This window comes from Doryrhamphus excisus, unplaced genomic scaffold (genome assembly GCF_037039965.1).
Source record: "Doryrhamphus excisus strain RoL-2023G ecotype Guam unplaced genomic scaffold, RoL_Dexc_Guam_v1.1 HiC_scaffold_24, whole genome shotgun sequence".
NCBI lineage: Eukaryota > Metazoa > Chordata > Actinopteri > Syngnathiformes > Syngnathidae > Doryrhamphus > Doryrhamphus excisus.
The window spans coordinates 4,238,136-4,251,346 of record NW_027621862.1 but is presented as its reverse complement, the minus strand read 5'-3'; the positions used below and the strand labels follow the sequence as shown (position 1 = coordinate 4,251,346).

Below are 13,211 nucleotides of genomic sequence, written 5' to 3'. Positions count from 1 at the left end.
ATCATGTAGGCAGCCATGACAGTCCAATTAAAGTCAATTTTATAGGATCCCTACTAGGAAAATGAATGCTTCTCTCATGGAGAACTGAACATTAGTCTACTGGTGTAGCTAATTTTGTGGCCATATTCTACAGTTGCTTTCTAGTTATGGCCGTTTGGCTCGCAAAGTTTCAGGTGACTCACTGTTATCGTCGCTGTCACAGCTGTCGACCTCGATAGAGGTGTCAATGCTGCTCATGGCGGATAGCGAGCCCCCACCCCCGCTTCCTGCCGCTAACAGAGGTGACAGCAGGCCGCTGCTGCCTCCTCCCGCTCCAACTTGACCCGCACTACCAGGACTGAGGGCAGCGGCTGCTGCTGTCTGATTGGGCGAGAGCGGCTCCGAGAAGGAAGAAGTGGGCGAGAGGCGAGGGAAGTAGGCTGAGATTTGGCGGATGGGCCGGATCGGTCCTGGGCAGACATCGATGGCCATGTGCTCCTGGATGGTGATAGCTAGACTTTTTCCTTTTTGCACGGTCATTGGGATGAAGGTAGAAAGACTGAAAGGGAGAACAGAAGAATAGTCACATTTTTAATTGTTCCATTAGTTACTGTTATTGGAAAGTACGTGTCTATTTTTCTGTGCTAGTGTAGGCTAGGCTATGCTGACAACTTTAAAGCGTCTTCCTTAAAACTCTGTACCATGACATTCATTCATTCATTCATTTTCCAACTCTTATCCTCATGAGGGTCGCGGGGGTGCTGGAGCCTATCCCAGCGATAACGACTGGTCTTACGGGGCGGAAAAGAAAGGTAGTTTGTTTGTTTGTTTTTTGTTTTTTTCCCCTCTGTCTACATTCATTCATTTTCTTACGCTTTTTCCAGGGGTTGCTGGAGCCTATCCCAGCTGTCTTCGGGCGAGAGGCGGGGTACACCCTGGACTGGTCGCCAGCCAGCCAATCACAGGGCACATATAGACAAACAACCATTCACACTCACATTCATACCTATGGACAATTTGGAGTCGCCAATTAACCTAGCATGTTTTTGGAATGTGGGAGGAAACCGGAGTACTCGGAGAAAACCCGGCCAGAAATGGCCGAGGGTGGAATCGAACTCAGGTCTTCTAGCTGTGTGGCCTACGCGCTAACCACTCAGTCCATAATACAGTCATTAAGTTTCAGAAATTCAGAAATTAATTAATTGATCGCTGTCTTGTGGTTGACTATAGTCTATTATTAGTCAAATCAAATACTGCAATACATTAAATACATTCATTCATTTTCTACCTCTTATCCTCACAAGGGTGCTGGGGTGCTGGAGCCTATCCCAGCTGTCTTCAGGGCGGGAGGCGGGGTACACCCTGGACTGGTGGCCAGCCAATCACAGGGCACATATAGACAAACAACCATTCACACTCACATTCATACCTATGGACAATTTGGAGTCGCTAATTAACCTAGCATGTTTTTGGAATGTGGGAGGAAACCGGAGTACCCGGAGAAAACCCACGCATGCACGGGGAGAACATGCAAACTCCACACAGAGGTGGCCGAGGGTGGGATTGAACTCTGGTCTCCTAGGTGGATCATTTAAAACATAAAATGACTACATTACAGCAAAACTTAATGTTCTCTGTAATTGTGCTGCTGGGATATAAAGAAGGACTCGCATATGCACACGGCTCTCATGCCGTTGTAAAAAGGCTGTTACATGTAGAAAACAGCAGATGGTTACGCGCTAATTTGCATTTCCGTGGAATTAACTTGAGGCTACGGGGATAAAAGATGAAGCATTGTGCTTTGCAGATCTCGAGCCCCGAGCCTACATCATCCTCCATCAAACTGCAGCAATGTGTCCCCACTTGTGTTTTAGCTAAGCCTTCATAGAGTAATCAGGTGATTATGGGATGGAGTCTGCACAGCGCAACCCCCATTCAGTATAATGACATGGAGTCATGTCCATTATATAAAGTTAGCAGAGAGCAGAGTTGACTGCGACGAGGCTGGCTCATCTGTTCTCTTCCTTAAATAAACTAGAGGGGGCTGCATTGAAAATATCTGAAGGCTTTTGTTTGGAAAAGACAGCAGCAGGCCCTTGTGGGGGCGTTCCGTCCTCAGTGGCTGATAAATCCCCCTCTGGACGACCCGCAGCATCCATCGATTACAGGAGTGTAGTATCTCTGGAGTTTAGTGTGAAAAAATGTGTGAGTCACACACTTTTGTAATGTTTGGAAGCCAGAGGGAGACTTTATGACCACATGTTGTAAACGAACACACACAAGCTGACTGTTGTGCAGAAGAAGTAGTTTCAGAAGGCTCGTTATGGGTGATTTCACTCTTATCGTTAGCTTTCTGTGATCATAATACGTGAAGAATACGTGATCGGTAAACCAGATGTAATCCAAAAGCCTTCGGTTACCAGCAAACCAGCACAAAAAATCTTTCGCCTCTGACTGTTGACCTTCAAACAGAATGGCAGGGCTGTTTGTCACGGAGGTTCTCTGTGACGCAAACACAAACAGCGGGTGATACCCGCTACGTCTCATCCAGCCAGCGTCGACTTGGCTGAGGATGAAACAGTCATCTGAGGCACACAGTGGAGTGCCGGCAGCCAGCCCCCAAAAACTTTTTGGACTCATTTGATTGAGAGGATGCTGACAGTCCACTGGGCTCGGGATTTGAACATTAACAACCACACGCAGCCATTTTGGAGACTCTCAACTCATCTGTATTTTAGCGCTGTTTGTCTGAATGTCTTTGGGGTACCAACTAAAAGCTAGACACTGTTGTCTGTTGATTAGTCAACTGAGAATTGGGACGTTCTTGGAGAATTGAATAGAAAGAACACACATCTAGGCTGGATGTTTGCCATTGTTTGGTTCGTTCTTTAGTGCATTACTTGACAGCGCTTCATTAGAGATACTTATAGGTTATCACATGGTTTGTCTGGTATCAGGCCAGGTATCTTGCAACCAAGTGTCAGTATCATATATTATCACTTGGGGTCATGATACCAGACAAACCATGTGATGATCTTATTATCACATACTATTTAATCATGAGCTTATTATCACGTACTATTTAATCAAAAGACCATTTTGTTTCCATAAAATGTTCAGTTTATTACATGTATTATATCTAAACAGTGTAAACACAATAATTGCAAAAATATTTAAACACTAATATTTTATCAACAGTCTTATCTTATCAATGTCTGACAATTAAAGTTCCATTAATCAAGTTTGGGTTTTTTGGTGACTGGAGAAGCACTAGGCACTAAGCACTCGTGCGCTGTTCTCTGATTGGTTGTTTCACGGGCACGATACCAGAGCAGCGCGCTCTGAGTGGACAGCTACGAGGGCTGATACTGGACATGGTTAAACTCTATATTTTATCAGTATCACTGCCCTGGGCTTTGACACAGTGTCATTTCAGCCTTTTCTCGTATCATTCATGGGCGGTTTCTAGGGTACAGGGCCAATTAATACTGTAGTATGTGATAACAACTGATATCAACCGATGTTGATGTCATAAGCAGCTCATTCATTCATTCATTTTCTACCGCTTATCCTCACGAGGGTCGTAGGTAGTGCTGGAGCCTATCCCAGCTGTCTTCTGGCGAGAGGCGGGGTACACCCTGTACTGGTGGGCAGCCAATCACAGGGCACATATAGACAAACAACCATTCACACTCACATTCATACCACTTACTGAGTCTTTGGACTCACATAGTAGTTGGTTAATATTCTGCATCATACATTGGTAGTGTATTGTCTGGTTGATGCGGCACAATACTCTTACTGTAGTACTGTAGCTATATATGCAGTGTATGTATTTACATTCCAGTAGCCATTTTTATTCATTCATCGCGGGGGTGCTGGAGCCGATCCCAGCTGTCTTCTGGCGAGAGGCGGGGTACACCCTGGACTGGTGGCCAGCCAATCACAGGGCACATATAGACAAACAACCATTCACACTCACATTCATACCTATGGACAATTTGGAGTCACCAATTAACCTAGCATGTTTTTGGAATGTGGGAGGAAAACCCACGCATGCATGAGGAAACACATGCAAACTCCAGACAGAGATGGCCGCGGGTGGAATTGAACCACGGTCTCCTCGCTGTGAGGTGTGCACGCTAACCACACGACCGCCGTGCAGCCTGTCATAAGCAGCTCTTCCCTCAAAATAATGTTGTGTAATCAACACATTACGCTTTTTCTAGCGGTTTCATTTTGCAAATGAACACTGTAAGTAAGACTGCAATATGTAATACTAGTTATAGAAAAAGTGCCAAAACAATATCTGTGGTTCTTCCTGAGGTGTGATATTGGATTAGAAGTGCTTTTGTGTATAGCAGTTAATTGGTTCCAGTCCCAACTGCATTACATGAACCCTGCTCTCCTAGTTGGGAGGTCTGCGCACTAACCACTAGACCGCCGTGCAGCCATATAGGATTCAATGTTAATACATTTAATATTTCTGTAGTTTCAGCATAGAAAATCTGATTATGACTTCCTTAATATGTTTTTTAACACGACCAGAGACCTGTAGACATGAAGTAACACCCCTATAATCACCTTTTTAATTCTATTATTCATTGTTTGTCATCATACAGTATTGCAACTCTTATGATACAGGGACTCGAGATGGCCACTAGCTAGCGAGGGAACCAGTTAGCGTTGTACTTATTCTAAAGACATAAAAACTTACCACTTCCACAAAGGATGGGAGGAAAACATTTTTTTTCCACTCTATCATGTCTTCCGTGCCATAGCTGACTTCATGACTGTTTTAACTAATAATAGACCACAGTCTACCAATTCATTAATTAATTCTTGAAAAAACACGATATAGCGAGGGATGACTGTATTGATGGGAGATGCCTGTATGACAGGTTTGACTTTTACTTTTGCTTTTTTTTGTTTTTCTGTTCAGCGGTACCTGTTACATAACTATACTAGGTTACATACCGACATACTGAGCTTGTTGCTTTGTGGGGCACAGTACAGTTTGATGAGGTCTCAGCGGCAGAAAAACTAATACAGATTTTTCCATTTTTGTTTTGGTTGTGACTTGCATGTCTGCACTGAATACTTTTGTTGTGTTGTTTAGACCAGACTTGACACACTGAGCCCCCCCCCCCCCCCCCCCCCTTCAGTGAACATAATACATCTGGGGCATGCCCTGCTCCTTGAAAAATACATTTTTTAAAAGCATATTTTGTGGCATTTTCTTCTCACCCTAGAGTCTGTTTACACTCTAAACATAACAGAAGTTAGCTAAGCAGGTTTTGAAAAGTATGTCAGTTTTTATTTCTCTCAAGCTGCCTCCAGAGAAGGTTTGCCTCACACTGGTGTAGACAGAAATGGTAATGTTTTTTGTATTTGGAGTCTCAGGTGTACCCCGCCTCTCACCCAAAGGATAGGCTCCAGCTCCCATGACAATAAGCGGTATAGAAAATGGATGGATGTATGATTTAGACGGAAATGGTAACATTTGTTACCATTAAAGTCAGCTGGGATAGGCTCCAGCATACCCCCGCGACCCTAGTGAGGATAAGTGGCATAGAAAGTGATGGATGGATGGTTAGGTACAAATGGTAACATTTGTCACCATTTGTAGTCAGCTTGGATAGGCTCCAGTATACCCCTGCGACCCTAGTGAGGATAAGTGGCATAGAAAATGGATTGATGGATGGTTTAGACAGAAATGGTAACATCTGTTACCATTTGAAGTCAGCTGGGATAGACTCCAGCATACCCCCACGACCCTAGTCACAATAAGCGGTATAGAAAATGGATGGTTTAGACGGATATGGTAACATTTGTTACCATTTGAAGTCAGCTGGGATAAGCTCCAGCATACCCCTGCGACCCTAGTGAGGATAAGTGGCATAGAAAATGGATTGATGGATGGTTTAGACAGAAATGGTAACATTTGTTACAATTTGAAGTCAGCTGGGATAGGCTCCAGCATACCCCTGCGACCTTCGTGAGGATAAGCAGTATAGGAAATTGATTGATGGATGGTTTAGGTAGAAATGGTAACATTTGTTACCATCTGAAGTCAGCTGGGATAAGCTCCAGCATACCCCCACGACCCTAGTCACAATAAGCGGTATAGAAAATGGATGGTTTAGACAGATATGGTAACATTTGTTACCATTTGAAGTCAGCTGGGATAGGCTCCAGCATACCAGTGCGACCTCAGTGAGGATAAGCAGTATAGAAAAGGGATTGATGGATGGTTTAGACAGAAATGGTAACATCTGTTACCATTTGAAGTCCGCTGGAATAGGCTCCAGCATATCCCCACGACCTTAGTGATGATAAGTGGGATTGAAAATGGATGGATGGATGGTTTAGACAAATATGGTAACATCTGTTACCATTTGAAGTCAGCTGGGATAGGCTCCAGCATACCCCCACGACCCTAGTGACGATAAGTGGCATAGAAAATGGATGGACGGATGGTTTAGACAGATATGGTAACATTTGTTACCATTTGAAGTCAGCTGGGATAGGCTCCAGCATACCAGTGCAACCTCAGTGAGGATAAGCAGTATAGAAAAGGGATTGATGGATGGTTTAGACAGAAATGGTAACATCTGTTACCATTTGAAGTCTGCTGGGATAGGCTCCAGCATATCCCCACGACCTTAGTGATGATAAGTGGGATTGAAAATGGATGGATGGATGGTTTAGACAAATATGGTAACATCTGTTACCATTTGAAGTCAGCTGGGATAGGCTCCAGCATACCCCCACGACCCTAGTGACGATAAGCGGCATAGAAAATGGATGGACGGATGGTTTAGACAGATATGGTAACATTTGTTACCATTTGAAGTCAGCAGGGATAGACTCCAGCATACCCCTGAGACCTTAGTGAGAATAAGCGGCACAGAAAATGGATGGACGGAGAGATGCATAGATAACTGCGAATAATACCCAGTACAGATATGACAGAAGGCGCACAGAAATGCCAGCGAACATGCAGATTGCATCACTTCATTAATTCACACACTAACGCAGGAGCCACAATGCGGCTGGTTGTTGCAGGCATGTGTGTTGATGTGATGTGTGCAGTCAGTGGCACATGTGGCTGTGAGCTGCTGGAGCACACATGCAGCCGTGGGGGCCCGGCTGGTTGCTTGCGGGAAGGAGGAAAAAAAAAAACAAAAAAAAAAAAATCTCCCAGCGTGCTGCTGATTGATCGCTCTCTCATGATGCCAGCTTTCATCCTCTCTTTTCATCCTCACGTTGAAAAAGTCATCACCTCACAGTAGAAGTGATACTGCATACTTTGTGTATGTTGAGGATAATCGTGCACAAGTTGTTATCAACAATAACAACAGCAGCAGCAGCGGCAGCCCTGTGGCTGTTTGTGCTGTATATATGTATAGAGGTTATAGGTTAGCTTGCAGAGATTGGAGTATCTATGTGACGCCTCCTTCCCCTCCTCCTCTTTTAGCTCCTTCACTTTAAATTAGACTCATGCCAGAAGCACACAAAGCCCCCCCTTTTTTTCCCCCCACCTCCTTGAAAATCCATAAGTCTCATTATTTTCATGTCAGTCTATTCGTCCACCTGTGGCGCACATGTGAGGATGCTTTCCCTTTTACATTCTACGCACAATACTCCCCACACCGAGTCGCATTCACCGTTAAACAGTACCCTGCTGACAGATACAGTGCAAACAGTATAGAGTATAGAGGGGATGGAGTCGGCGTATCACTCACACTGACAGCCTGTCAATTAGTGCCAACTCGGAGATGAGAAAACTTCCGTGTGTGTCATGTCGTAGCAGCTGTTGCGCCAGTTAAATAGAAACATCATGCAGCATCCTCGTGGATGTTATCTGCCTTTTGTCCGCGCTGTTCTCTCCCCGAACAAAACATGCAAATAGAGCCTACATGACGTTACCGCATCCAAGATGAGGATTAGGAACTAGCGTTGGCAGCGCAATGGCTACTTACCTCCAAAGCAAGTGTGGAACTCCTCATAAAAAAAAAAGAAGAGGAAGAGGGGATTCCAACGCAGAGCAGTGAGGGAGACGGACTAACAGGTGGTGAAGAGAGGAGCGCAGAGTAGATGGAGCAAGAGGGGGGAGGAGGAGGGAGAGGAGGGAGGACTCGCAGGGCCGAGCGAGCTCAATGTTTACCATTAAATATTAAATGTACCCATAGTTGAAGTTGTGTTGGAAATGAGCAGCAGAGGGGAGTCGAGAGAGTGACATGCTGGAGGATGAGGAACAGGAGGATGGAGGGAGTGGAAGGGGGAGAGAAAGATCTGGAGTCTGCTCTCTCGCTCTCTTTTTCTCTCTCTCACACTCTAATAGTAGAGTGCACCCCCATGCTTACTACAAAGGAGGACATGTTAAGCCCTCCCTGATTGAAACATTTCCAGTCAGTTGCGGTACATTAAAACACTTTGGTTGCTCGAACCCGAAAGTTAACGCTAACTCAAATCCTAAACCCCATCCCCCAAATCCCAAATCCTGACCACCCTAATGATAGAATCACCCTATTGTAAACCCACTAACCCTCAACCTGAAAGGCTGGATTATGCTTTCTGCACAAACAAGCCGCGCGGAAATCCACTTGAGAGACCTTGTGTGAATTTATAGCGTCTGCTCCGAAACTGCAGAGGGCAATGTATGAAAAACACACCTCCATGGTACAAAACTAGAGCAAAATAAATTCACCATCGTTTAATCGACCGACGAATATTTGAAGGAGAGGAATTGTGTTTATTTATTTGCTGTTGCGACACAAAAGGAAGAGAAGGTGGTCCACTCGTCCTTTAACACCACAGGGACTTGTACCCTGGTATTAGGATAATGTGCTTACAAAAGGCATAGCTGAAAACAACACAGGACTGATTTGACTTGGAAATGGTAATGGTAATGGTAATGGTAATGGTAATGGTTTTATTTCATTTGAACATGCATCAGATTACAATTGAATGCATCCCATAATCAGTTCACAGTTCCACATGTCCAAAAGGAGTAGGAAGAAGCAAAGCTTATTAAATCCTACCCCTGCATCTGGTACTTTTACAATCAGTAACTGTCGCATTTGTTCACTTCCTGCTTTCCTAATTTTCCTAGCATATAAGTGTTTCAAATTTAGTTCTTCTCTGAGATCAAATTTCTCCTCTCTTGTAGAGAAGTATTGGATGACATTTTTAGGTAATTGGTTATTTTTAGGGCTGCACTGTGGTTGAGTGGTTAGCGCACAGGCCACAAAGCGAGGGAGACCCAAGTTCAATCCCACCCTCGGCCATCACTGTGTGGAGTTTGCATGTTCTCCCCGTGCATGCGTGGATTTTCTCCGGGTACTCCGGTTTCCTCCCACATTTGTTCACTTCCTGCTTTCCATGATACAGTTTAAGGTTTTTTTGTATTTTTTTTTTTAAATAATGTACGGAAGTACGAGGCGATATGAGCATCCAATGCCATAATGGGTACCATAGTAAGTGTCAATATAGTGATATATATATAGCACATCATGACTGGTTCAAGACTCTTCATCCTTGTATTTAGCAAACATCAACTGCTTGTATTGTTTCTTGAATTGGCTCATCGTTGTGCATTGTTTGAGGGTCTTACTCAATCCATTCCATAGTTTGATTCCACATACTGAAATGCTATGGCTTTTTAACGTAGTCCTAGCATAGAAGTGTTTCAAATGTACTTCTTCCCTGAGATCATATTTCTCCTCTCTTGTAGAGAAGTATTGGATGACATTTTTAGCTAATTGGTTATTTTTAGCCTTATGCATTATTTTAGCTGTTTGAAGATGAACTATATCAGCAAGTTGAAGTATTTGTGATTTTAGAAATAAGGAGTTAGTATGTTCTCTGTAGGCGATTATGAATTATCCTTACTGACCTTTTTTGCAGTACATTTAGCGAGTTTGCTTTGTAATACTTGTGTATAAATACAAATAATAGTTTCAGAGTTATATAAACCCTACAAAAGAGCCAAAAAAAGTAACTAACACAACTTATCTTCAGCCTAAATTAGCCGTTTCTTACCTCATTAATTGATTCAATCACCCAGTAAATTTCAAATGAATATGCATTCATATTCTGATTTTCTATTCAACTTCTTATGTCTTTTTAAAAATGCCATCAATCTAAATTTGACCCTCACATGAAAGGGTGTAAATTGGTCCAACTTGATGATTATAATTTGGAGTAAAATTGCCAGAAAATGACACTGTTGTCCAAACGTCTTGTTGAAAACAAACTCAACTGAACATGATGGCCTTTTAACCAAATGTAATCTTGTTCTCTGTGTCTATATATTGTGTAACAGTTCTGCCATATAATTAGTCCAACAGTTCTTGAGTCAGCATCCGTGACAGACAAGTGGAAACATGCTATTTCGCATCCACTGAGGCCACCAAATTGGCACTGGCTTTTTTCCATCTCATTTTCTCCTCTTTACAACAGTCTTTCTGTTCATTCCTCAACATTAGCTTCCTTGTCGATCACAAGTATGGCAATTTTTGTTGTGTTATTACAAAATACACACTTACAAATAAAAAATAAAAAACATAAATGTTTACAAAAACATATAAAACATATAAAAAATTAAATTAAATTTAATTAAATTAAATTAAAGTAGTGTGGTTAGCACACAGACCTCACAGCAAGGAGACCAGGGTTCAATTCCACCCTCGACCATCTCTGTGTGGAGTTTGCATGTTCTCCCCGTGCATGCGTGGGTTTTCTCCGGGTACTCCGGTTTCCTCCCACATTCCAAAAACATGCTAGGTTAATTGGCGACTCCAAATTGTCCATAGATATTAATGTGAGTGTGAATGGTTGTTTGTCTATATGTGCCCTGTGATTGGCTGGCCACCAGTCCAGGGTGTAAGACAGCTGGGATAGGCTCCAACAACCTTGTGAGGAAAAAGCGGTAGAAAATGAATAAATGATCTAAATGCCCTTACATGCTAAACAAACACATTTAGGGCGGCCGGATTGGAGCAGGAGGGGATAGAAAAGAAGAAAAAAAAAACAGTAGAAAAGGAATGATTTAATTTAATTTAATTTAATTTAATTTAATTTAATTTAATTTAATTTAATTTAATTTAATTTAATTTAATTTAATTTAATTTAATTTAATTTGAAAACCAGTTTAAGACTTTCTAAATACAGTTTTCATCATTATTATGTCATTGTCATAATTGTCATTATTATGTCATTATTGTCATTGTATGGTCATATCACCTCGTACTTCGGTACGTGACTAAAATAAAATAAAAACTTCGACTATATTAGGAAAGCAGGAAGTGAACAAATGTAACAGTTACTGATTGTAAAAGTACCAGATGGAGGGGAAGGATTTAATAAGCTTTGCTTCTTCCTACTCCTTTTGGACATGTGGAACTGTGAACTGATTTTGGGATGCATTCAATTGTAATCTGATGCATGTTCAAAATAAAATATAAAATAAAACCTTTACCATAGATAAAAACACACACACACCAGTCATGTATGCTGTGGTTATATTAAATTGACGCCATGGCACGGACATGCATGACTGCATTAACATGGTGGTGTAATGTGCAAAACCCTCCAGAGCAAAATGACTGCCTCTCTTTCACACATACACACGCAAGTATGTTGAACATGTTCATATTTACTGGCCTCCCTCTTTTTTTTTTTCATGCTTTTCATCGTTTTATCTCCCTCGCTGTGGGTTGTCAGCCTCTTTATGAAGATGGAATGTCTCATAACCAATGCAGAGTGTGTTCAAGTGCTCATTCAGGGGAAAAGAATAAAATATCAATAATGGTCAAAGTTTCATTGCAATTCAAATTTCAATATCATTTTGAATTAATTGATATGAATTCGCACATTAGCACCATTAAAAAAAAAAAAGGTAGTGATAATTGTTCATATTGTCGCTTACCATTAACAGTTAGCTGAAGCACCACTCGTGTACTTTGAGTGTCACACGGCGACCAGAGCAATCAAAAAGTCATAAAAATGTGACACAGGGATTTAATTCGGTGGCAATTATAGCAAACTTGTGTTTCAGCCACAACGGCAGAAAATACAACAATTATTATCATAATTATTTGCCTGCTGGACCCGGTGATGAGAGAGGGTAAACATTCACTAAATGCTTCATCGTGTGTCGCTATGAGGCAACAAAGTGGCCAACAATATTTTTCTCCATGTGTACTTCGGCCATTTGTACTTCGGCCAACGGTGTGGAGGTTTTTACAGTTTTTTTTCTCTCAGTTTCTAATTTTATCGTAGGCAGAATGTGTACTTTCAGTTGTGGCCCCCCTATTTTTACATTATAAATCTAAAACAATTACTTTTTATAGCAACCCTACAGTTTCGGCTTCCTGTCACATTCCAAAAAATTAAATTAAATTAAATTAAATTAAATTAAATTAAATTAAATTAAATTAAATTAAATTAAATTAAATTAAATTAAATTAAATTAAATTAAATTAAATTAAATATATTAGGAAAGCAGGAAGTGAACAAATGTAACAGTTACTGATTGTAAAAGTACCAGATGGATTTAATAAGCTTTGCTTCTTCCTACTCCTTTTGGACATGTGGAACTGTGAACTGATTATGGGATGCATTCAATTGTAATCTGATGCATGTTCAAATGAAATAAAACCATTATCATTATTATCGCCTCATTATCATTATATACACATGAAATAACAACCGTATAGTCACCTTTCAACTCTTACTATTCTTTGTGTACACCACATTGTGCAAGACTAATAATTAGGCTACGAGATCAAGGCAAGGACACAGGAGATGGTCACCACTTGTAGCAATAAGCAAGCTACCAAGCTAACCTGTTAGCATATAATTTATTTTTTTCTTCAGAAAGTGTTTCAAATCGAGTGGGGAAGAAGGACAAAAGGAAGAAGCCAAAAACGTACCACTTCCGCACTTTGGAGGAGAACTTCTTATCATGTAGGCCAGGGGTCTCAAACTCAATTTACTTGGGGGCCACTGGAGCTAGGGTGTGGGCGAGACTGGGCCGCATCAGGTTCCCCCCCCCCCAAAAAATGCATTTATTAAAAACAGAAAAATGAATAAACTTTGCTTTGGTTTCGATTTTCTACAATAAAAGCTCAGATAAAACATTCCACTGTTCTCAAATATCTTACTTTTTATTTTTCTACACAAAATAAGATGAAAAATAAATAAACAAATTAAGAATAAAGAAA

The 13,211-nt window shown here is 41.5% G+C and overlaps 2 protein-coding genes across 4 annotated transcripts in view; one reads left to right on the top strand and one right to left on the bottom strand.

Annotated features, from left to right (window-relative positions):
• The window catches only part of doc2a (double C2-like domains, alpha), a 40,697-nt gene extending 32,403 nt beyond the window's left edge, over positions 1–8,294 (bottom strand). Inside the window, exons 1-2 of the mRNA XM_058062362.2 lie at positions 7,965–8,294; positions 183–538 (exon numbers count right to left, since the gene is read on the bottom strand). Coding sequence (XP_057918345.1) covers positions 183–519 — 337 coding nt within the window. The 5' untranslated portion in view covers positions 520–538; positions 7,965–8,294. The remainder of the gene's footprint in view (positions 1–182; positions 539–7,964) is intronic.
• Positions 1–13,211, top strand: part of adprh (ADP-ribosylarginine hydrolase) — a 59,972-nt gene that overhangs the window by 31,413 nt on the left and 15,348 nt on the right. The gene's annotated exons all lie outside the window — the stretch shown is intronic.